The sequence below is a fragment of the Trematomus bernacchii genome, unplaced genomic scaffold (genome assembly GCF_902827165.1).
Source record: "Trematomus bernacchii unplaced genomic scaffold, fTreBer1.1, whole genome shotgun sequence".
Taxonomy (NCBI): Eukaryota; Metazoa; Chordata; class Actinopteri; order Perciformes; family Nototheniidae; genus Trematomus; species Trematomus bernacchii.
Genome location: NW_022987582.1, coordinates 8,922,905 through 8,946,806, shown reverse-complemented (window position 1 = coordinate 8,946,806; position 23,902 = coordinate 8,922,905). Strand labels below are relative to the sequence as shown.

Here is a 23,902-nt window from a genome sequence, read left to right as displayed (position 1 = left end):
TCACCAGTTTGTGACCGGTCAACTTGTCTGGCACGAATGGTAATTGTTGTGAGAACGCTGAGGCACTTCTTTATCGGTGTTTGTGGACTCTAAGATGTGAAATCTTTGAGGCCATGAGTGTCGGACGCAGGTGGTTCAGTGTTCCCAGCTGTTTAGTCTACTCCTTCAGAGATGTTGATTACTCTCTGTGAACTAGCATAGAGAGAGGCTCTTCAGAATTGACGTGGCAACTCTACCGTGAAGTCAGAACCTCTGACTCTTTGACTTGTGATGTGAATCCTCCGGCCGAATACTCTGAATAAACCCATCAGTGTTTGACATCAAAGCTCTAGCTCTCCTCGTGTCTCCTTCCTGAGTCGGTGACTCCCACTGCATTGCTACACAGAAGTTTCCCCCACACTCCTCTGCTCCTCTCCCGTACGGGGTACCCCAAGGCTCCATTCTTGGGCCGATTTTATTTTCCCTGTACCTGCTCCCCCTGGGCGCTATCATTAAAAAATATAGCGTTTCATTTCATTTTTATGCAGATAACTCGCAAATCTACATGCCCCTGAAAATAAATGACCCAAATCATCAGCAACGTCTGTCTGACTGTCTGCAGGACATCAGAGCCTGGTTGGCCCTGAACTTTTTAAAATTCAATGAAAAAAAGACCGAAGTGATAATGTTTGGACCCAGTGGTGGCCCCAATGCCCCGCCTGTGCTGGATTCTCTTGTCCCATATGTGAAACCCATTGTCACAAACCTGGGTGTACGGATTGATCGTGATTTTAAACTAGACAACAAGATCAATTCTGTGGTAAAATCCAGCTTCTTTCAGCTAAGACTTTTAGGAAAGGTCAAGCCTGTCCTTTCTTTTAATGACTTTGAGAGAGTAATACATTGTTTTATATCCACTAAACTGGATTACTGCAATGCTCTGTACATTGGAGTAAGCAAGGCTTCCCTGTCACGCCTACAGCTGGTCCAGAATGCTGCTGCACGCCTCCGTACAAGGACAGGCAGGCGTGAACATATTACACACCCACACGGTCACTGAGGTCTGCTGACAGATTCGTTCTGGTCGTCCCAAAATCAAGGCTAAAGAAGCGAGGAGACAGAGCCTTTGCTGTTGCAGCTCCAAAATTATGGAACGAATTGCCCCTCCAGGTTAGACTTGCTCCAACTCGGCCTGTTTTTAAATCTCGTTTAAAACCCCACTTCTTTTCCCTTGCATTTACAGGCCAGGTATGACACTTGTGCTTTTACATTTGGGTTTTTATCTTACTAGTGTTTTGTATTGTTTTTACGTCATGTTTCAGTCTGTGGCTTCTGATCTGGTTTCATTGTCTTGTGTTTTACATTTGTTTCATGTCCTGTCTGTTTTTTATGTATTTATGCTATGTTTTTATACAGTTGTTGATGTACAGCACTTTGTTCAACTCTGTTGTTTTTAAATGTGCTATAGAAATAAAATGGATTGGATTGGATTGGATGTTATTTTCTCCATCCAATATGTGAATGTGTCCTATACATTTGTCACTGTGTGTGTACAATGTTCCTTAACAGTTACTGTGTCAGCACACTCAGACCTTCAGAGATATTTATCCTTCTCTTTGCCGACAACAGAACTATAAGCCTCAAAACCTTACTACTTTTGCATGACTGATAATCCAAAGGGTGTGACAGACCAGAGCGGGGGGGGGGGGGGGTCACAGGGTCCATTCTCACTGGGATCAATGCAGGGCTCTTACTGTGGCAGCCAACATTCACCGGATTTCCTCAGAATTAACAGAACAGTATTCGTGGTGCCTGTTGTGGGAATTTATTTATCAAACGTGAATTAAGAATGAATCATTCAATTTTCTTTGTTGTAGTTTATTCTTGCAAGAAGTTCAGTCAATCGTACAGAGAGCACTGTCTGCAGAGTGAAAGATGAATACTAGAGTTTGTGTTGCATATTTAAACACGCTTGGCAATAAAAAAGGAGCATCCTGGAAGTTTAGGGAGGCAGGATGTTCTCAGTTCACAGAAGTTGAAGGTACTGTTGTAAATAGAGATAAACATTAGCAAGTAAGAATCACACAGTGTTATTCTAAAAGTAAGTAAATGAGCATAATATGTTTCTGTTACAGTGCCAACAAATCATTCTCCATCATAACTGATGATCAACTTTTGATCTTCATGTTGCACCATCTAGTGGAAAATAAGATGAATGGTTTCGACGTATCATAGAATAACATTTTTCGATATGCTGTACACATTTTTTTATATAAATTTGCCATATTTACTATTGCTTTTTTAAACAAACTATAACATGAGTTTTCCATTATTTTTTCAAAATACTATATTATAATTTTTTGGAACATACTATACCATATATCCTTGATATTTCAACATACTATACAATTACCTTTTTCAACAAGTTATACAATGACTCCATATTTAAAACAAAACCTATACTATATGTAAAGACTTTTTCCTTAATATGTTCAACATGATTCTTTTGGGCATACTATATCATGACTTTTTAGTTATATTTCCTATAACTTTTTTCACATTTTCTGACGTTCTATACTATTACTTTTTCTGACAAGGTATTCTATGACTTCATGATATTTGAGACGAAATACGTTTTGCAATTTTTCAACATACTATATGACTTTTTATCCATATCTTTTGACATGCTATACATCAACTTCTTTCATGACATTTTAAACATACCATACTCTGTGACTTTTACATTTTTTTATTTTCAACATAGAGTAATATGACTTTTTCAACAGAGTATACCATGACGTTTTCCATATTTAACAAAAACCAAACTATGACTTTTTCCTTGATATTTTCAACATACTATATTATGTTTTTAAAGATTGTAAGCCTAATTAGGGTCTGAGACCTAGGTCGGCGAAGACCCTATTGAAATTGGTCGCGCAGCGACCGATAAACCTGCGAAACACACCTAAAAACAGGGAAAACGACCGGCAACAGCACAGAAAAGGTTCGGAAATCATGACGGCAGATAGTCCGCGTGAGCCCGCCCACGTGACTGCAACTCGCATAATTAATATCGTTACGATCAATTTAGTCGCTCGCAAAGCGAGCAATAACCATGCAAAACCCACAAAAAAACAGGGAAAAAGACGGGCAAAAGCCCATTAAAAGTGGCCTAAATCATGACAGTAGGTAGCCCACGCCACTTACAGTGACGTGGGCTGTCACTGTAAACTAGCACATTATTGATATTGGTCAGATTATTTATTATTATTATTATTGTGGAGGAAACTTCTGTGTAGCAATGCATGGAGTCACCGACTCAGGAAGGAGACACGGTGAGAGTTGGAGCTTTGATGTCAAACACTGATGGGTTTATTCAGAGTATTCGGCCGGAGGATTCACATCACAAATCAAAGAGTCAGAGGTTCTGACTACACGGTAGAGTTGCCACGTCAATTCTGAAGAGCCTCTCTCTATGCTAGACCTTTTAACTGGTTCACAGAGAGAAATCAACATCTCTGAAGGAGTAGACTAAACAGCTGGGAACACTGAGCCACCTGCGTCCGACACTCATGGCCTCAAAGATTTCACATCTTCGAGCCCACAAACACCGATAAAGAAGTGCCTCAGTGTTCTCACAACAATTACCCTTCGTGCCAGACAAGTTGACCGGTCCCAAACTGGTGACAACAACACATATGGCAACAAGGCCTTTCCTTAAAGGAGATAACAGACGTCAGAGTAGATCATAAAACGTCACAGAGCAAAAGGTTAGATATCTAGAAGAATTATTCCTTAACAATAATAATTATTATTTTAGAACATCGCACGCACTTTTGACCCCCGCCACATATGTGAAAACTCACCAAATGTTGCACGCGCATCAGAAGTGGTGAAAATGTTGATATTTAATTGGTTCTGGAATATTACGTAAAAAATTGCGTAGGCCACGCCCACTTCCGTTTTTAACGTTAACTCCCCCTACTTTAACTTTCACGTAACCGAACGAAACTCGCTACGCATATCTAGGGTGCGGAGACGAACAAAAAAGCCTCTTGGAGGGGTATAAAATAACGTCCAGGAAGTCGGCCATTTTGAATGTGGCGTCGGAAAAACGCGATTTATCGCGTTTCTCGTCCTCCGCGCAAAATCTATCTTCTCCCAGGGACTTTATCCGTACGACTCGAAATTCGTCGGGTAGCATCTCCAGACATGGGCAATTCAAAGTTATCACGGAAGTTTTCTTCTTTCGCACGACGCAGCCGTGATTTGGCACCAAAGTTTGCGTTCGCTCGATGCTAGGCCCAGCCCTCGCCATGGAACACGATGATGTCATAACGCCAACTGACATACTCAGAACGCCACCAAACTTCACGTGATGGTTAACACTGCGGCCCTGAACAGCTCTAAGTCAAATTTGATGTTACTTAATATGGCGTTACCATGGCAACGAATCCCTCGCCAAAAAACACGAAGTTGCCGTTACTCCTATGAAAATGGTCCAAACGGCACCAGACTTCAGATGATGGCTAATGGTCTGGCCCTCAACAGCTCTACGTGAAATCTGAGATCTCATCGTATGCCATTTCCATGGCAACGAATCACTCGCCGTAAAACACAATGTTATCTTAAGTCAATGGAAAATGGTCCAAACTGCACCAGACTTCAGATGATGGCTACTAGTCCGCCCCTCAACAGCACTATGCCAATTATGAGATGTCATCATATGCCATTTCCATGGCAATGCATCCCTCCCCATAAAACACAATGTTGTCTTAAATCAATGGAAAATGGTCCAAACGGCACGAGACTGCAGATGACAGTTAATGGTCCGGCCCTCAACAGCTCAATATGACAATAGTGAGTTTTCCTCAAAGGCTGTTGCCATGGCAACGCATCCCTCGCCATAAAACACAATGTTGTCTTAAGTCAATGGAAAATGATCCAAACTGCACCAGACTTCAGATGACAGTTAATGGTCCGGCCCTCAACACATTAATATGACAAAAGTGAGTTTTCCTCAAAAGCTGTTGCCATGGCAACGAATCCCTCGCCATAAAACACGGTGTCGCTGTAAATCCAATGGACACGGTCCCATCGTCCCCCAATCTTCACTTTTATATCACTGGTCCATGACTCAACAGCTCTACGTGAAATCTGAGATCTCACCGTATGCCGTTTCCATGGCAACGCATCCCACGCCGTAAAACACGATGTTGTCTTAATTCAATGGAAAAGCTTCCAAACGGCACCAGACTTCAGATGACAGTTAATGGTCCGGCCCTCAACAGCTCTACGTGAAATCTGAGATCTCATCGTATGCCGTTTCCATGGCAACGAATCACTCGCCGTAAAACACGATGTTGTCTTACGTCAATGGAAAATTGTCTAAATTGCACAAGACTTCAGATCATGGCTACTAGTCCGGCCCTCAACAGCACTATGTCAATTATGGGATGTCATCATATGCCGTTTCCATGGCAACGCATTCCACGCCGTAAAACACGATGTCTTAATTCAATGGAAAAGGTTCCAAACTGCACCAGACTTCAGATGACAGTTAATGGTCCGGCCCTCAACACATTAATAGGACAAAAGTGAGTTTTACTCAAAAGCTGTTGCCATGGCAACGAATCCCTCGCCATAAAACACGGTGTCGCTGTAAATCCAATGGACACGGTCCCATCGTCCCCCATGAATATTTATTGTTTGTATTAGTTTTATTGTGTAGTGTGTGTGTGTTTGTGAGAGAGAGATAAAGCCGCTAAAAATGAACTAATAATAAAGAACAATTTCAATGACAGCTGGGTGACTCAATAGTCATGTTAAAGTCGAAAACTAGGGAGGATGAAGCTAGTTTGGGGAGTTAAGTGAGAAGATTTTAAGAACTGAAGACCGACAGAATAACTATATAAATTAATAAATAATTCCTAACTATGAGACTTTTGTAATTTCAGGGAGAGGGTCAGATCTTTGCAGAGCTGGTAAAATATGGTTTTGATTACTTGGCAGATGATAGGATCGAGGGAAAGGGTGGGGCCAAACATTACGCCAAGGTACTGGGAGGTTTTTATAGAAGACAAAGTCGAGGATGTGTCTTTTGGCATGGGTCGGGAAGGTGAAGTTTTGGTTGACAGTAAATTGTCTATTAGAGTAGAGAATTTGAATGACAGCTCGCAGGTGGGTGACTCAATAGTCATCTTAAGGTCGAAAAGTAGGGAGGATGAAGCTAGTTTTGAGGAGTTAAGTGAGAGGAAGGAGGGATGTGGTTTAGGGGGCCGAGAGATGAGGATAATTTTGAATGAGGAAGGTGAAGATGATGAACTTGAGGGATGATACCTAAACAAATACCAAATTAAACCAGGGGGGGATGATACCTAAAAACATACCAAATTAAACTAGGGGGGGGATGTTTTCATCTGATAAAATATCTCGACAGACTGTAGAAGCGCATAATTTGGCACGATGAAACACAAGGTGAAGAAAAAACACAGAATTTCTACCTACATTTGCTTGACGTCTGAAGTTACTCTACCTCAGCAGTTGTGCAAAAGAACACAGAATCCCCTCATGATCACTGAAATAGGTGGGCAACACAGTTGATTCTACATCATACTGTGTTGTTTTCACATATACATGGTCAATTAATGTGCCCTTTTCGGTAGTGGGTTGTTTGACTTGCTGCACATACCCTTTGTCTGTTACAAATTTGCAAATTGTTGATGTTTTTAAAATGTCATCATTGAAATCACCCATCACAGCAATTGTGTCACCTAATAGATCTAACAAATCTAGTAATTTGCCTAAATGTTCTTTAAACAAAGACATGGGATATGATGGTGGTCTATAAATTACCGCAATTAATATGTCGTGAGACAAACAGTTGTACACTATACATTATAAATTTACATCTGGCACTTGAAGAATACTAAATTCAATACTGTTTGCACTATATATGCCAACACCACCATGTTGTTGGTCTTGCAGAGCAACCAATGCTGGGTTCTCGCTGGTGTAAGATGCACTTCGAGAACAACTAGCAAATGTATAACCACTGATGTTAATGTCGTCAAATGATGAGACAGCAGGCAGCCATGTCTCTGTAACAGCAATACAGTTAGGCTGCAAATGCTGTGTGCAAAGGGTCAAATCTTCGACATGACGTGTCAAACTTTGCACATTTGTCAAAAACACAGTAAAATTGTCTGTGTGCAATTTGGGGTGGATCCTTTCTTCACGTAGAAACTGAGGCATGCACTGAATTGCTTGCGTAACATTTGTTTTACAATAGATGGCATTAGCTTTAAAATCTTGAATGATTAAGCCTGATAAATTTGTAACACGACTTAATGCAACATATGCCTGTCCAGCAGCAAATATTTTTTTTAAGTGACACCACAGCTCTATCAACAGTTATCCCTTGCACCTTATGTACTGTACAAGCCCAAGCCAGTTTAAGGGGAAATTGGCGACGCAACCCACCTTTAACGGTGACTCTATCCTCTTCTGGAAAAATTGGTGTACAGTTCACTAATTGACTTGATGCATTTGCAGAGTCTTTCCTGCGCTGTGCCCCAACTCTGTCATCGTCAAAATGGACGTACACAGTTTGTGGAAATCTTTCACCTTGTGAAATCACTATGTGTCTCACCGTGCCGCATACCCCGTTCACAAGCCCATCCGTTACATCTATATTTTTGGTCAACATTACACGAGCATTTTCCCCAAGAACCAAACGTTCCGCTAAACATGTCTGATAGATGTTGGTGTGATGTCCATGTTTTAACTCAAGTTTTCCAGTTTTTCTGTTATGGCCAGTATCCTGAGCTTCTATTTCTACATGTTCCGGGCATGTTTTCAACAGTTGCACAAGATTATGATCATTAACCTGAGCGTTTGTGGGGAAAATGTGTAATGCTGAACTTTCTTCCCCTGTTTCACAGCTCTTCAACAAATCAATGTCACTAGCTGACAATGCTGTTTCTTTTGAGCGTGTTCTCAACCTATTTAGCAGTTCCGCAAAAACAATATCTTTCTGCCTGACTATTGTTTTAAGCTCTACAGTGCTAAATAGGTTGTGCCACAGGTTAAATCCTACTTTCTCTACATACAAGGCATTTCCTTTCACTGGTGGCAGCTGGAAAAAGTCTCCAACAACTATCACACTATCTCTACCAAATGGGGAATAATCATTACATTGTTTAATTTGACGTAATCTGCCATGAATATATGCCATGAGTTTGTGATCGACCATGGATATTTCATCGACAATTAAAATTTGCACGTCTCTATATTTGGCCCGCAGACTATTTCTTTTTTCCTCGCCTAAAGGTGTGTAGGGTAATTTTGAATTAACGCCAATGCTAAATGTGTTATGTATAGTTGCTGCGTCTAAATTGTATGCAGCAATTCCAGTTGGGGCAGTCAACAACACACACACAGAATCAGGGTTTTCACAGAGTGTTGAGAGCAACCTGGCTGTCTCATACTGCAGAGCCTTGATCAAATGGCTCTTTCCTGTCCCAGCACCGCCTGTTATAAATACGTGAAACGGGTCTGGATTTTTACCCGAGATTTTGTCTAAACACCATTGTCGTATTTGATAGAAAATAGACATTTGGGTTTCGTTTAGAGACCGAACTAATTTCAGCCCTTCGCTTCTGCTCAAAATATTCTGTCTTTTCCAAATGGCCAATTTGCCGATTATTAACGGCAAGATCAGGAATAGCGTCTATTTGCTCCCCGTCTACGGTTTCAATTTGTTCCCGCTCTTCTTTGCATTGAAGATTTTCCAATTCCTGTTCGGGGCACAGGTCACACCAAGCGTCTTCAAAATCTACATTACCGTCTAAAGAGTCTTGGATTTTTTGTAATTCATCTGAATCAAGTTCAAACAAAGCTCTATTTGCGCCGACCACTGAGACTTTCACTCTGTGACATAACCCTGTATTCGGATGCGAATGTTGCCAAACACATATTATTAAAAACCGCGTCATTTGGCCGATTTTTGTAACGGTCAACAAAACCAGTCATCCACATGTTGTCTGTGGTTAGACTATTTGAATCTGCCATCTGTTTTAACACACTTAATGGCCTACTTATTTTAATTGTATTTTTCCCTGTTGGCACAAATTGGACCAAGCGAGAGCATGTCTTCAGGGACATGTGTGTCAATCTGTAGACTGCCTCTTGGGCACACACACATCTCAGTTGTGTAAATACACACTCCCTAACTTTTTAAATGCATCCTTGGCATCTAGATTGCCCTGCTGTGATGCTTCTTTATGTGCATTACCCAATAATAATCCCATTTCCTTTTCTGCCTTGGAGATGTAGGAAATTATATAGACAACACATGCATAGGCATTGACCACATACTGAATGTCCATATTGGCATTCCAGCATTTTAACAGTGGTTTGTTGTATTGATTAATCCAGACTTCGCCAATTTGTCTTTTCAATACAACGTGTGTCTTTCTACCAACCAATTTGTAAGCAGCCTCGAAGATCGCTTGATTAATCCCCAGACTTTCAAATAATTGTTCCAGGCTTTCAAATATTACATTTTTGTCTGAAAGAGCCTTTTTGACGGAGTTCAGAATTTTAACTGCAAACTCCTTCTTCTCTTTTTTTTCGGCCAAAGACTCTAATTTTACACACTCGCATGGTGTCAAGTTACAGCTACATTCTGCTAAGCATTGATCTTCACTGCTGCGACATATAAATGTACTGGCAGTAGCTGGCCTGGGGAAATTAAATCGACAAACAGTGTTATTTTTCTTACACGTTTTAGAGTGTCTTTTGGAATGCTGTTGCACAGATGTCACAATGTCCTTTAACGGCTCATCTTGTGATGGTAATTCACATGTCACATATGTGTCGATGAATTGAATCACCTCTTCATCTGCATTCTCAATCCAAAACAAGCAATGCACATGAGGTGAGCCACGCTGCTGAAATTCCACGCGATAGAAATAATCTACAATCTTGCCAATTGGGTGTGAAGGGGACATAAGTACTTCTTTCAAAAAACAATTCCATCTATAGTCAAACATCCTGGCCGCTGTCACAGGATTACGACGCAAGAGTTCACATCTGTCTGCCCAATCTAAATCTTCAGCGGTCTGTGTTCTACCTTCCTGTTTTAAAATAGCGTTGAGTAAATTTGCCCACCTAAGATCAGCCGAAGAGAATGAACAAAACCAGGTAGGCACACCAAGTTGACGCACACAAGCGAGGAGGTCACTCTGTGCGCGCTGCCAAAATGCTGGAGTACCTCTAATAGGTGAGAGAAACCGAAAGACATCATCAAATTGCAACAGTTTTCTTATGGTTTCCTGATTCAACAAATTATCTTCTATCGGTTTGGATGGAAAGCCTGCTTTGCCTTTTCGCAATGCAATAGACACACTGGACAATACCTGTTGCACCTCAGACAAATACTGAGCATAAAAAATGTATTCTATATTTTGTGCAAACCTAACATCAGCATTTAAAACACGCATATTCAAATAGCGTGCTAATGTTATCTTGCGGGGCCTCGAATCACGGTAGGTGTTAATGCCCAGTGGGAACAATACAGGAAAGCATTTTGCTTCGTTGGAAATGTCTGCTAACAGCCTCACAGGACTATTACCCTCTGCTGGAGCGACATTTAATGTACTATCAAAATATTGATCCAACACTTCCTGTCCAATATCAACAGGCATCAGACATGTGTCCTGAAACATGCAATGCTGTTGCCTGTCGTGTAAAAGCTCATCATCAGCATTAGCATCAGACGTTTCATTAGTTGGCAAATCCATCAAGGTCGGATTGTCTACAAAGTCATCATCCCTTTCCCTCCAAAACTCATTAAGCAGAGCGTCATCAAGTTCCTCAAACTCGGGAACCCTTACAGGAATGAATGAACTTTCTTTTGCAGGACTATTGCCTTCTGCTGGGGCCATGTTCAGTTCTCTATCTGAAAACTGATCTGCAATTTCCAGATCAGTATCCACAGCCATCAAATCCATGTCCTGAAACAAACATGGCTGTTCCTCAGCAGCCTCTGATGATGTTTCCTTGGTGTGGGTTTGTTCATTCTCTTCCTCCTCCCTACAAAACTCGTTATACCAACTTTTATTAAATTCAATATCCCTATAGTGCTTATTGTTTCTTTTTAAAAAATGTAATGCACGCTTTATGCGCATTGGGTCTGCAAATTGATATTTATAATGACCTTTGTAGGTCGATCTACGCTTTAACTTTATTCGCAAGATGGAACCTTCCATCCTTGAGCGGGGGAGCAAATTTGTAGTTTGGACTATATTGGCTGGAACACACGTCACCGGTCCGTGAACTCCATTTTGCCCACCTTTGGGCAATGCCACCATCTTCATAAATGGTATATTTTTGGCAATTAAATGCTGCTCTATGCTGTTCAAACAAGCCAATTCTGGGGGAATGGGGTCTACTGCCAAATTATTGAGAACACATTCAGGTGGCATCACACCTCTCTTAAGTTTGTTATCACAGTTGCTGCAGATCCAAGACTGCCCTCTCCCAATTTCAATCCAAACACAGGCTACTTCACAGTCATCAGTACATGTGTGTAAATATGTGTCTCTGATGCATTTATTAGCGAGTTCTTGATTCTTATATTTGTCTTTTTTACAGTGCAAGGCCTGCGATTCAAATAACAACTTCTCGCAGCAGCTACATATAAAAACGGGTCCATTCTTAACTTTGGCCAAAAACTGCTGCATCACAAAATCAAATACCTGTCTATTTTTTTGCATTTGTTGCCTCTTCAATTTGTTGCTAGCTGTTACTCGCTTCTTATAATCTGGATTACCATGATACCTTGGATTTGACCTTCTTTCTATGCAATTTATTTTGCCTATATTTACGTTTGTTAAATGCTATAACTTTCTCTCTATGTAAAACTTTTAGTCTATAGTTCTGTTTGCTTAATGCTATAACCCTTTCTCTATGCAGATCATCGTCATGATATTTTTTTAACCTATATTGTTTTACTTTCAACGGATTACTTTTACTTGAATCCTTTATCATCTGATTATGCAATGGGTCTTCATGGTATCTAACCTGAGTATGTCCAATTGCTCTGTGTTTGAAATCCTCATCCTCGCAATACCTTTTTCTAAGACCGACTCTTACTCTCTCTTGATAATCTGCATCACTATACTTTTTCATGGACGCATCCCTAATCCTTTGCTGGTACCCTGTGTTACTTTTATAATGCAGTTTAATTTGTGACCTGTATTTCTTTTTTAAATATGTTGAATGACTACGACTCCAGCTGTTTGCAACACTCTCTGCATTGTCTTTAACCCCACCCTTCTCAGTACAGATATCGACACTGCTACGCATAGACCGTGTCTCTGACAAACCCCCCACTTTACACAATTCAAAGCACCTTTGTTCATCGTAAGGTTTGATACAAACCACTGGCTCAAAATGATTTTTATCACAATGTTTCAAGCATATTTTTTCTTTTGAAAGCATTGCACAATTACAAGTGTATTTGAGCCATTTTTCCCCACTGCAGATAAAAATGTCCACTCCAAGAGCATTTGCTGTCCCTTGGATTTCTACATCTGTGGCACAATGTCCTACATACTTCATCCGAGACTTCTCAATGTAGTCTGAAATTGAAGCAGATCCCCCAACTACTTTAGTTTGTTCTGCGTGATTCATCATATGCTTCACAACAGTCTTTCTAATCTTTCGATGGCTCTTCTGAGAACCACTGAGAACATGAGCTACCGCTCCGAAGAAACTATTAGCGTCCCTCTTTAATTTTTTCGGTCTTACAGACCACACCTAGGGACCCAGTTACTGTAGGTCCCTGTACATCCTGCTTTTCAAAGTCTATATTACACTTTGTGCAAAGTGTTTTTGCCACTTCATTGCACAAAGGATTAAATTCAAGAGTGATTTTACTTACATCACTCTTTTCCACACAATCTGTGTCCCCAGCAGACGATGTACCATGCGTTTGTTCGGTAACCCTCCTTTTGCCTCTAGTTGTCAAAGAAGTGTCAAATTTGCAATACCCATAACAACTCTGCAAATTAGGTTGTTTTACACACACAACAGTCTCATAATGATTACCATTGCAGTTTTCCAAATAAACCCCCTGATTAGACAACTGCCCGTTCTCGCAACTATATTTTAGCCAGCGTGGATCACAATATGTGAATATATTAACTCCAAACGCATCTGCTGCTGCTTGAATTTCTAATTCTGTTGCCCAACTGCCAACCTCCCGCATTTTGGATGTGCTGAGGTATTCTGACATGGAGGTCAAAATACGCTCATAAGGCACAGCATTGCTCTGCATTTGATGAACCACTGCACGCCTAATTATTGTGTGATGCCTTTGTGTACCACACACAGCTTGACTCACTGCTCTAAAGAAACAGTTTCCGTCACCCTCTATTTTTTCATTGAGACATGGAGCCCCTATTAAACCAATTTGTGTAGACACAACATCTACTTTGACGGTGTAACTGCTCACAAAGAGCTTGTGCAAGTTGATGACTAAGAGGATTAAACTGCAGTCGTCCACTTCTTACTTCTTTGACAAAAGCAACGTCTGAATTATCTGCGGTAACATCACTCTTTTTAAATTTTTTGCAAGCAGAAGATCCCTTACGAATCTTACGCTTTGCACCCATCTGAATGTTGGTGCAGCCAAGTGTGGACTGAATAGTTGAACTACAACCCAAATCAGTCTCTGTCGTTTTGGGAGTCACTCTTGGACCCAAAGACAGATTACTGCTTTCAATTGGGCCTATTTGAGTGACTCGAACACCAGCCATCTCAAACTGTTTTTGAGACTCAGAAGATCCCTTTGGAATGTTATGCTTTGCACCCATCTGAATGTTGGTGGACTGAATAGCTGAACTACAACCCAAATCAGTCTCTGTCGTTTTGGGAGTCACTCTTGGACCCAAAGACAGATTACTGCTTTCAATTGGGCCTATGTGAGTGACTCGGACACCAGCGATCTCAAACTGTTTTTGAGACTTCTTGAGGAACGCTGCAAATGTCCATATGTATTCAAACACGTGTTCAAGGCCTCTGAAATACAGAACAACACTACGCCCCTCGCCATCGCTCATCCCAGACGCACTGCGTGCATGGGAGTCGACCACTGCGTAGTGTCCACCTTGACCAATGATGGCACATGTAGCGCCATTCATTGTCAGAAAGCATGTGTCATATTTACTACACATGCTTTCCAGTGCGTATTTTAAAGTGGTGTGCACACCCTGATCAATGAAATCACCCTCAACCACATCCACATCTCCAGACACAAAGTCACTGTATTGAAACAGAAATCTTCGTCCGTCGATAATGGTCTCCTTGGGCAGATCTGGAACCGAAAGTAGACTGTATCCTCCACTGATACCTTGTTGGTCACGCAGGGAGGTGTACAGATTGTCACCAAGTACAACAACTTTATCCAGGTTGTCGGTCTGCCATGTAAACACGCTGTCAATGTTGTGTTTGGCTATGCCTACCAAACTTACAGCCATGCACTGAAGTCCTGCATATTTAAAGCGTTGATCACCCTGACTGAATGTTCCCCTGACACACCCCATATCCCCATCAATGACTCTAGCCGTCTCCGAATTAACTTCAGCTGCTTTCACAGAAAGTCTTGTAATGCTAAACTTCTGTGCATTCAATGAATTATTGAGATTCCTGATGTAAAACATCAGGTCATTAAGGCATGTGTTGAACACGGCTACAGATGTGCCATAACTGGATGCTAACCCAGACGCAGCACGTGTGCCACAATCAACGACCACAATACAGTCATTGTGTTGAATAATGACACTGGCTGCGGAACTTAGGCTAAACAGACACATGCCATCCCTGGATAAGTGTTCAAGCAGCTTCTCCGACAATACCTGTTCCCCTTCAGACAAATTAAATTCGCCGTACACTGGCAGACCCATATTGACGTTCCACTTACGTCCAAACACACTGGTCTGCTCAACCAACCTGCACAAGTTCTTTGGCTTTACATTCATTTTATGGGCTTCCCCTAATACAAATGAGTTAAGCTTTGACCCTGCAACACGTATGGCATCGATATCTGTACTGCTCCACGAACACACAGGCGCAATCAAATGTTTGATCGCAGCCGCTATAGAACATGCAACAGATATTTTATTGTCAGAAACGGATGCATACCTCACAACAGTCCCTGCGACAACAGCCAGCTGCACTTTTTCTGAACACATGCAAGCATAGCCCTTACCTGTTCTGCATCCGTTGTCCTCATCAACATCCACTATCACGCTGGGTGATGGCTCCTTGCTGGATGATGGCTCCACGCTCAGTGATGGCTCTGCGCGGGGCAATGGCTCCACTCCTGGAAATGGCTCCACTCCTGGAAATGGCTCCACTCCTGGAAATGGCTCCAACCCCGGCAATGGCTCCTCCTAGAAGAAAATTCATATATAAAAAAACTGCTAAAAACACTATGTGTCTTAAATTGTTTCACAAACGTTTAACTAAATAATAGAAAGATATACAATTACTAATACAAAATGATTATTGTTATATATTAACTTTTGTTTTTCTACTTACCCACACACATATTGAATGGAACTCAAAAGAGAGGTTTCTTGTCATTGATTGTGTACACTTGAAACAACGTTGACTGCATGCAGGCTAACAACTGAAACTATTTTATTTTAACAATGAGCAAAAGTAACTATGTCAATAAATTAGCATGATTCATTCAAATGTCACTCTGAAAGCACATCGTTCACACAAAGAGCACAGACCTGCTGCTCCACAGCAACTGTCCCTCTACTGGTAGGTGGCCGTAAAATCACCTCCACAACAATGGGAGCTGCCTCCCCCTAAAAAAACAAAACAATTTAGTAAACTTGAGAATAAATAACACCACCGATATTCGTGTAACTTCTTAGTTTTAAACAAGTCCTATATTGCCTTTAAAAAAGAAGAAAACAAGAACAACCTGTCGCTTTGCCAGGGTTTTCTTGGAGGCAGGAGCCCTCTGCTTCAGCTCCAACTTTGCTTTCTAACGTAAGGAAAACAAAATGATTAATCCTCCACTAATAACTCCTTATGGACAGTATAAGTTGTCCTCACTGTAATACATTTAAAGTTTGTCAGGAAGGATACATTTTATAATAGGGCATCAACCAACATACAAACAAATTACCTTTTGTGGTGTTGGAACCGGTGGTGTGCACTCATCAGGGCCAGGAAGATGGGATGGACTAATCTTGTCCATCTCAACCAACATTGCACTGCTGAACCACACAGGTGTCAGTGGAAGATAACTCTCCTCCAATTCCTGTGAAATAAGTATGTTGCGTTCCAGATAGAACCGACCAGGATTGGCATTCCCACACTGTCACTCAAGTGCACCTGCAAAAACCAGCAAATACAAATACATTTACAAATAGCACATAACCTTCAATATGTTTTTTCAAGAACGGAACTTGGAATTTCAGCTACAAACAAGTATACAGAGAAAACGTTTCCATTTGCCATGTCACTCACGCCATCTCTGCTCCACAGGTCAAGTTCTTTGAAAGGGAAGTACTCTGCAAGCGGTGTGTACTTCACGCCTAAAAAAAACAACAAGATCAATTACTAACATATCCACACAGATATTATATTTTGCTCTTTTAAAACAAAGAATAATGAAAAATAGGAAAATGATAAAAATGATTTACGGTAGTACTTGAACCTAAATATTTGTTAAACATACCCATACGTGCCGCAACACGACGAAATTCCTGACGCATCATGTCTTGGTAGTCAGGGTCAACGGTAAGGCGCGGGGGGAAGTCCATGGCAAAAACCTAATCAAAGTTACAAAGGTACGCTATTTTTCACAATTTGTTGATAAAAATGTCAATTTTTCAGAAATTCATAAACATACAACCACATCAATAAGAATACAAAATGTAATATTATAAGAACTATAATAAATACAATAAAAAATAAGCTTACGTTGGGCCAGCGACTGCAGGCAGTGGCGAGGAGCTTCGCAAAGTCCTCTCCTGCTTCGGTGATGGTCCTACTGGATGTCAGGTTGTTGCTCGGAGCCATCACACAGACTGCATCTGGTGTCCTAGGCAGCACAGCATTGGCTGCCTCGGTTCGCAGCTGGGTTGCGCATGCCCCCGGTGTGGACATGGCACCAAAGGAAAACCTTCCCTCTGGCATCTTCACAATTCCATCGACGATGGAACGGAGATGTGAAGCTCCAACAAGGAGGACAAACTGTAACAACAGAAGACATTATTTCAAATGAAAATCACTAATGATTACCCAGACTTTGTTAACAAAATCTGAAAACAATTCATACTTCCTTGTCTGGAGACTCCGCTGGTATGACCATCTTGTGTTGTCGTCCTGTCAGGGACGAAATTGGCCATTTCTGCACTCTATGGCGGTTACCCGTACCGCCAGCGGCTATTTAAAAACAGAGAAAATGACACCGACATTAAACTTAATGAACCTTTACAATTCTTAAATTATGTAAGCAATAATAACACACCTTCCTACAATAACACCTGTAAACGGGCACGTGCAGAGGATTTTAGAAGGGAAAGGGCTCAAATGCATAAAGGGTCCTACCGGTGATTGAATTTTAAAATGTATATATTTCAAACAAATCCATGTTTCAAACACTGCTTCATGATAGTTATCTAAAAATGAATGCAAAGAAATCAAGTGTATTTCAGTCAATTCTCCTCATCATAACTAGCTCGCTTGCCCACAGAGGGGTGTATCTGTGCACGAGCCTGCCTGTAAAAAATGCACATGCAAAAACATTTTACAATGATACAACCAAAATGGACACCCTAAACATATACAAAATTGAATGACAAAATCCTCGACTACTTACGTGCGAAACTGGCATTGCCAGGCTGCTGATGTCCCACACGTGTCCCAGCCACGCGTAGCTTTGCAGCCTGGGAACGGCGGGACGATTTACCACGTGGCATCTGAAAGTATGTAGGCATTGTTAGAATTAATAAAGACATTAGCAGACCCCTTAAATAGTACAAATAATTACGCAATTACTTATTTCAACTGCAACAAAAGCGTACAAGTCCATTAATAGTTGATGCATCCTGTTCAACAAAAATGTACTTACTGTAACTGCTCACGAGATAAAGCTGGGTGTTGAAGGTAGATGAGTAGCCGGTGAAGTTAAATGGGTAGCTGGTGAAGAAGCTAGATGAGAAGGTAGATGGGTAGCTAGTGAAGAAGGTAGATGAGAAGGTGGTGAAGGTAGATGGGTAGCTAGTGAAGAAGGTAGATGAGAAGGTGGTGAAAGTAGATGGGTAGCTAGTGAAGAAGGTAGATGAGTAGGTAGATGGGTAGCTGGTCAAGCCGGTAGGTTGTTTAACTAGAACAGAGAAGAAACTAATCAGCATCACAGACATGGAAATATAATTACTTAACACAATGTACAATACAATCGCATAGCTTAGCATACAATAGTTATAAACAAAAAAATTATCAATTGTATTAGAAGCTGCTAATCACTTAGATTTACACTAATAAAGGGCCTATCTGTTTTCATTATACTTTATGCTACTGACAGTGTCTTGGACCACAACTCACCGGTAGAGAACTGCTCAAAGCTGTCAATCTGTGGGGAAAACACAGCATTAAACCCTGCAAAGAAAAGACTGGAAAGTTCCACATATTGTCATGGTATATGTTACTACAAACACTGTCTTTGACCAACACTCACCAGTAATGAACTGCTCAATAGTCGTCACTCTGTGAAAATAAAATTAAAATTAAACCTTGCAAACACAATGCTTGCACACATGGTGATTAAACATTTGGTACACGTTGTAAATGCTTAAATGCTCTTGCATTTATAAAAACAGGATAATACAATTACCATAATATCATTCTGTGAAAATATGAATTCTGCATAAAGAGTACTTTTACTTTTGATATTTGGAGTACATTTAGCTAACAATTGTGCTAATGAGTACCTGTACTAAAGTAGAGGATCTGATTACTTCTTCCAACGTTGAATATAGTATACCTTGAAATATATTTAATTGTTCATAGTTGAATGACTCAAAATTACTTTATTTAAGCTATGGAATCATTTAACCAGCTTTCCTTTGTTCATAAATGACAAAAATAAGCTCCTTATTTTAGACATTCTGCTTTAACCAGCTTCACAATTAATTCACAAGAGGAATGATCACTCACCCCAGACAAGATAAGATGAACGAGAGGACAGTCTCTGGTTTAACCAAACTATATATCGAATTTAAAAAAAATGAGCGACCAACCACAGCTCTCCTTCTTTAAAATATTTTTGTAATTTCCCTCCAATCGAAATATATAATATTAACATTTGAATGTCAACTGCTTGCTATGCAGACATGTTATGAAAATATCACACATCAAAGGGTCAGGTGCAGAGGTCCCTGAAACAAAGAATGGATTATGGCTGTTGTAGTCTTTACCACCATTGCCATATTTGTAGTCAATTCAATCATAGTTACTTCAGTGTTCAATAGTTTTTTGATTAAAAATATAACTGAGCTATAGTGTGTCTGTGTGTGTCTTAACTGTCATCCATGTCAGCCAGGGGTGCACATAACTGGTACGCAGGTACGCATGCGCGGCAACAATCTGAAATGCTTACCGTAACTTGTGTCACAAAGCAGAGTCGGCCTCTAAAACAGCTGATCACAACGTCCACACGCTCCGCGGTCACGAAGCTCTGCACCCCTCCCCCCCCCCCCACTACTCAAGTACAATATCTGAGTGCTTCTACTTTTACTCAAGTACAAGATCTGAGTACTTCTACTTTTACTCAAGTACAAGATATATACTGATACCACCTCCGTTTATAGCCTATGAAAAAAACTATTAGAAAACGAAGGCTAAAGCTAACGTTAGCAGATGGTGACAATGTATGCTAGTTAGCTAGCTCGACAACGATAATATTGCGACAGAAACACTTTTCAGTGCACATCACGGCATCAGAGCCTTATTATACATCCATCAGCAGAGCCGACAGGCAGGGAGCACACAGATCGCGCTGCATTATAATATATATACACCATACGTGTCATGATGGCACATAACAGCTCCCGGCCGCAGATTACTCCGGGTCCCAGACTCCCCCCATACCCCAAAAATATTTTTATTGCAGATCTACATGAATCACACAAACGACCTATTTTGGATTCAAAACGGCGAATTTCGCCAAAAGGTGACAAGTTTGCATCCTTGACTTTAACTTTTGATACTTGAAGTATATTTAGCAAATAAATGTGCTAATGAGTATTTGTTCTAAAGTAAAGGATCAGATTACTTCTTTCAACCTTGAATAAATAAAGTATGCCTTGAAATATATTTAATTGTTCATAGTTGAATGACTTCAAACATTACTTTATTTAAGCTATTGAAGCATTTAACCTGCTTGTTAATAAATGACATAAATGTGCCCTTATTTTAGAAACAAATGTTAACCAGCTTCACAATGAATTTATAACAACATCCACTCACCTCAGGCAAATTGCAGAGAGGGCCAGTACAAGTTGAACAGGCATAATATATGAAATGAGCGACCAATCAGAGTTCTCCTTCTTTAAAATATGTATTTCTCCCCTCCAATCAGAATAGTTAATATTTACATTTGAATGTCAACTGCTTGCTGTGCAGAGTCACACCGGCTGCGCGCATGCGCATTGCTTTCGTCTACGGGGTTTTCTGCAGGGTCCCGTCGCTGAGTGAATTTGTCAGACACACATCAGTGTGAAGTTCGGGATTCTTGGGACATTTGTCTACCTCGTTTGCCTAATCGGGTAAGTGTGTGTTTTACCTAACAAGGAATGTTAACAGTAAAGTGCACTGTACTATTTAAACCAAAAGATAGATACAATGACTTCAACTACCCACCACAGGTTTGCTAGCTTAGCTACAGATGGCGTTGCATTTATGTTCAAGCACCTGAAGGCGTTTATAATGCATTTTAGATGGTGAGACGACCGGTGTTATAGTCAGTGGCGGCGCCAGAGCATTTTTGTTGGGTAACCTATGGTAGGGCTAAGGTGCTCAAGTCAGTATTTGCAATGTAATTACATACACGCTATATCGCCCCCCTTGACAGTGAAACGCCACGCGTGAGGTTTAGATTATTTCCCTGTCTCAATCCAAATGGAACTGTATGAAATAAGACGGCACATTTGTCTTGTAGTAAATAAAAAGGGATCACTGTGAACGTGACGTCGAAACATGGCGGCGACGTACAAGCGCATGTAGACCATGGCGTTAATGTATGTGTTATCATTTTCGCTGTGAGCCATGTTCATACGTTTTATACAGAACTTGTGTGTATGTGACGATACACGGAATGGGGGGGGGGGGGCGGCATTGTTGTTCCGCCGTTACACCGGTTATTAACGTCTGTTTATTGGGGTAGCCGGCAGCCGGTGACTCTGACATTGTTGCGTTACAGGTCTTGTTGTTTAGTTGAGGGTAAAACACATCTCAAACTTCGTGACTTTTCCTAAAACGGGTATATTAATCATCGAGTGAATTTTGGGGCTTGGGGAATTAAGAGAGAGAGAAAAAATATATACTTTGCCGCAACACTTGCCGTGTTTAGGTCACGCAGCTCAGTGCTCACCTAAAGCTCAGCCGCTGACGGACCGATGAGCGGAGCAAAACACACGTTTCAAGTTAGACCAAACACACTTAGCTATTTTATCTACCTCTGGAACTAGCTAAACTAGTTATACATTTTATGCACAATACACTTTGTGTAAGATTTAATTTTGAGCCCAGAGATGCCGTGCTGTTGAGTTGCAATTATAACTTCCACAAGCTGAATGGTAAGACTCAGTAGATTGGTGCTAAAGTTAGAATCAGTGGATATGTATTTTGTTGTTTAGTTTTCCATAGCACTCATTCATGCATATTTTACTTTTCCTCAGGACACTGACCATGAAGAACGATTGCTCAGAGGTGTGTCTGTGGCCATCCTCACCGTCATTGAAGATGATGATGCCGCTATATCGCCAAATGTGCGAGACGTGGCTGTTGTGTTGGAAGGGACCATTGTACTGCATGACCTACCAGACCTCTCTACTGCCTTTGCATACCTCTTTGGCATACTTTATGCAATGAACATGGATTTTCCAAAGGAGATGAGGTATACCTTTGAAGCCATTCAGACTATCTTTTAAGAGCTTGGCTCTCGACGCTCGCAGCGCATAAGCTCTCGGAAAACAAAGCTTTTGCTGTGAATGTTAATGGGGAAGCCAGACATGACTTTAACCTATGTTTCGCCTGTTCTAGTGCATTGTGGTTAGTGCTCATGTAAAACCTCACAGCATTCATTTCATTTGAAGCATATAAGTTCCCTTCTGAAATAGAGAATCAAAGAATGTGTGGATGTGTAAGTTGCCAGTTCAAAAGAGGGGCATATCCAGTATTTCTACTGTTCAAGTTCATTGTTAGTGATCAGGTAAAACTTCAATGTATGTACTTGCACATGCAGTCATTTTTAGCATGAAGTCCCATTTGCCTGTGAAATTGAAATGTGTGGAATTGTGAGTTGCCAGTTGACAAGAGGCACTGGATTGTAATTGTTATATTTGTTTATTCTTAAATTCTTTGATTGTGATGTGCTGAAGAGGCTGAGGCCTGATATATCACAGGTGTGTGAATCCTATTTTGACCTGATGGATAAAAGCAGAAGCAGAAACCATCCTCAGAATCTGTGTTCAAAGGCCATCGTCATTTTCTGTTTAAAGCAGCTTTGCTAGATGTTTATTATGTCAAGAAATGTCCTTAACTTGTGTTATGTTGCAAAACGTGCATTTTTTCAAATCCATATATTCAGCATGTGAAGAATGCATGTTATCAACGTCTAGCAAAGCTGCTTTAAACAGAACATGATGATGGCATGGGGTCTGCGAGACAGCGAGACACAGAGGAACTCAGCCTGAGCACACACACACACAGCTGGGCTGGGCGAGTCGGCTGACAGCTTCCATACAGCGCTGCATAGACAGGTATTTTCTGTGTTAGAGTTTTACTCGCTACAGGGTGTACTTTGAGGGTTTGTGACTCTGCAGACCGTTTACATGCAGAAAAACCTACATAACACACAAGGGGATGGGTAATAACCAGAAAAGCATATGATAAGACCTTTAAAAGAGAGAATGTTTTGTGTGCTAAAGTAGACAAAAAATGTACAAAATGTTCATATAATTGAATTAAATCGTAATAATCAACTGAATAAATAATGGCTCTTTTTTTGTTAGTTCATTTTCAATGTCCGACATCAATGTTGATTGAAATCTTCAGCGTGACAATATCTCAATGTTCATTCAAACACTTTTTGCTATCTGATAATAACATTGTTTCAATGTATAATGCAACGCATAATATAGTTGAATCAATGTTGTTGCAATTCTACATTATTTCAATGTTGATCATATCGTAATTGAATCAAGGTTGATTCATTGTTGGGATTGATTGAAAATTCAATGTTCTTTCAATGCTGATCATAGCGAGCACTTTCAATGTTAATTTCAATGTCTGACATCAATGTTGATCACAATCTTCAGCGTGACAATATCTCAATGTTGATTCAATTACTTTTTGCTATCTGGGGTGTCTGTGTGTGTCTTAACTGTCAGCCATGTTGTTGTCATCTAACCAATGAAAGCAAATAAATATATATATATATAGAAATATACAGGGTTCCCGCGGGGTCTTAAAAAGTCTTACATTTTATAATCTGAATTTAAGGCCTTAAAAAGGTCTTAAATATGACCAAAAAAATAAGAAAGGTCTTAAATATGATTTAGAAGGTCTTAAAAATGATGGGATTTGAAAGGTACTTCTGTGTTGCGAT

At 40.6% G+C, this 23,902-nt stretch overlaps 1 protein-coding gene and 1 pseudogene across 1 annotated transcript; both read right to left on the bottom strand.

Moving 5' to 3' along the window:
- Window positions 1-6,414: 6,414 nt before the first annotated feature.
- Window positions 6,415-16,264, bottom strand: LOC117480536 (annotated as a pseudogene).
- A 35-nt stretch (window positions 16,265-16,299) lies between these two features.
- Window positions 16,300-18,251, bottom strand: LOC117480535. Its single transcript, XM_034127876.1, has 7 exons — window positions 18,146-18,251; window positions 17,894-17,993; window positions 17,351-17,457; window positions 16,993-17,265; window positions 16,748-16,841; window positions 16,537-16,604; window positions 16,300-16,401 (listed from the first exon to the last, which is right to left on the bottom strand). Exons 2-7 carry the CDS (start codon window positions 17,991-17,993, stop codon window positions 16,300-16,302), a joined length of 744 nt encoding a protein of 247 aa, XP_033983767.1. The 5' UTR covers window positions 18,146-18,251.
- Window positions 18,252-23,902: the final 5,651 nt, after the last annotated feature.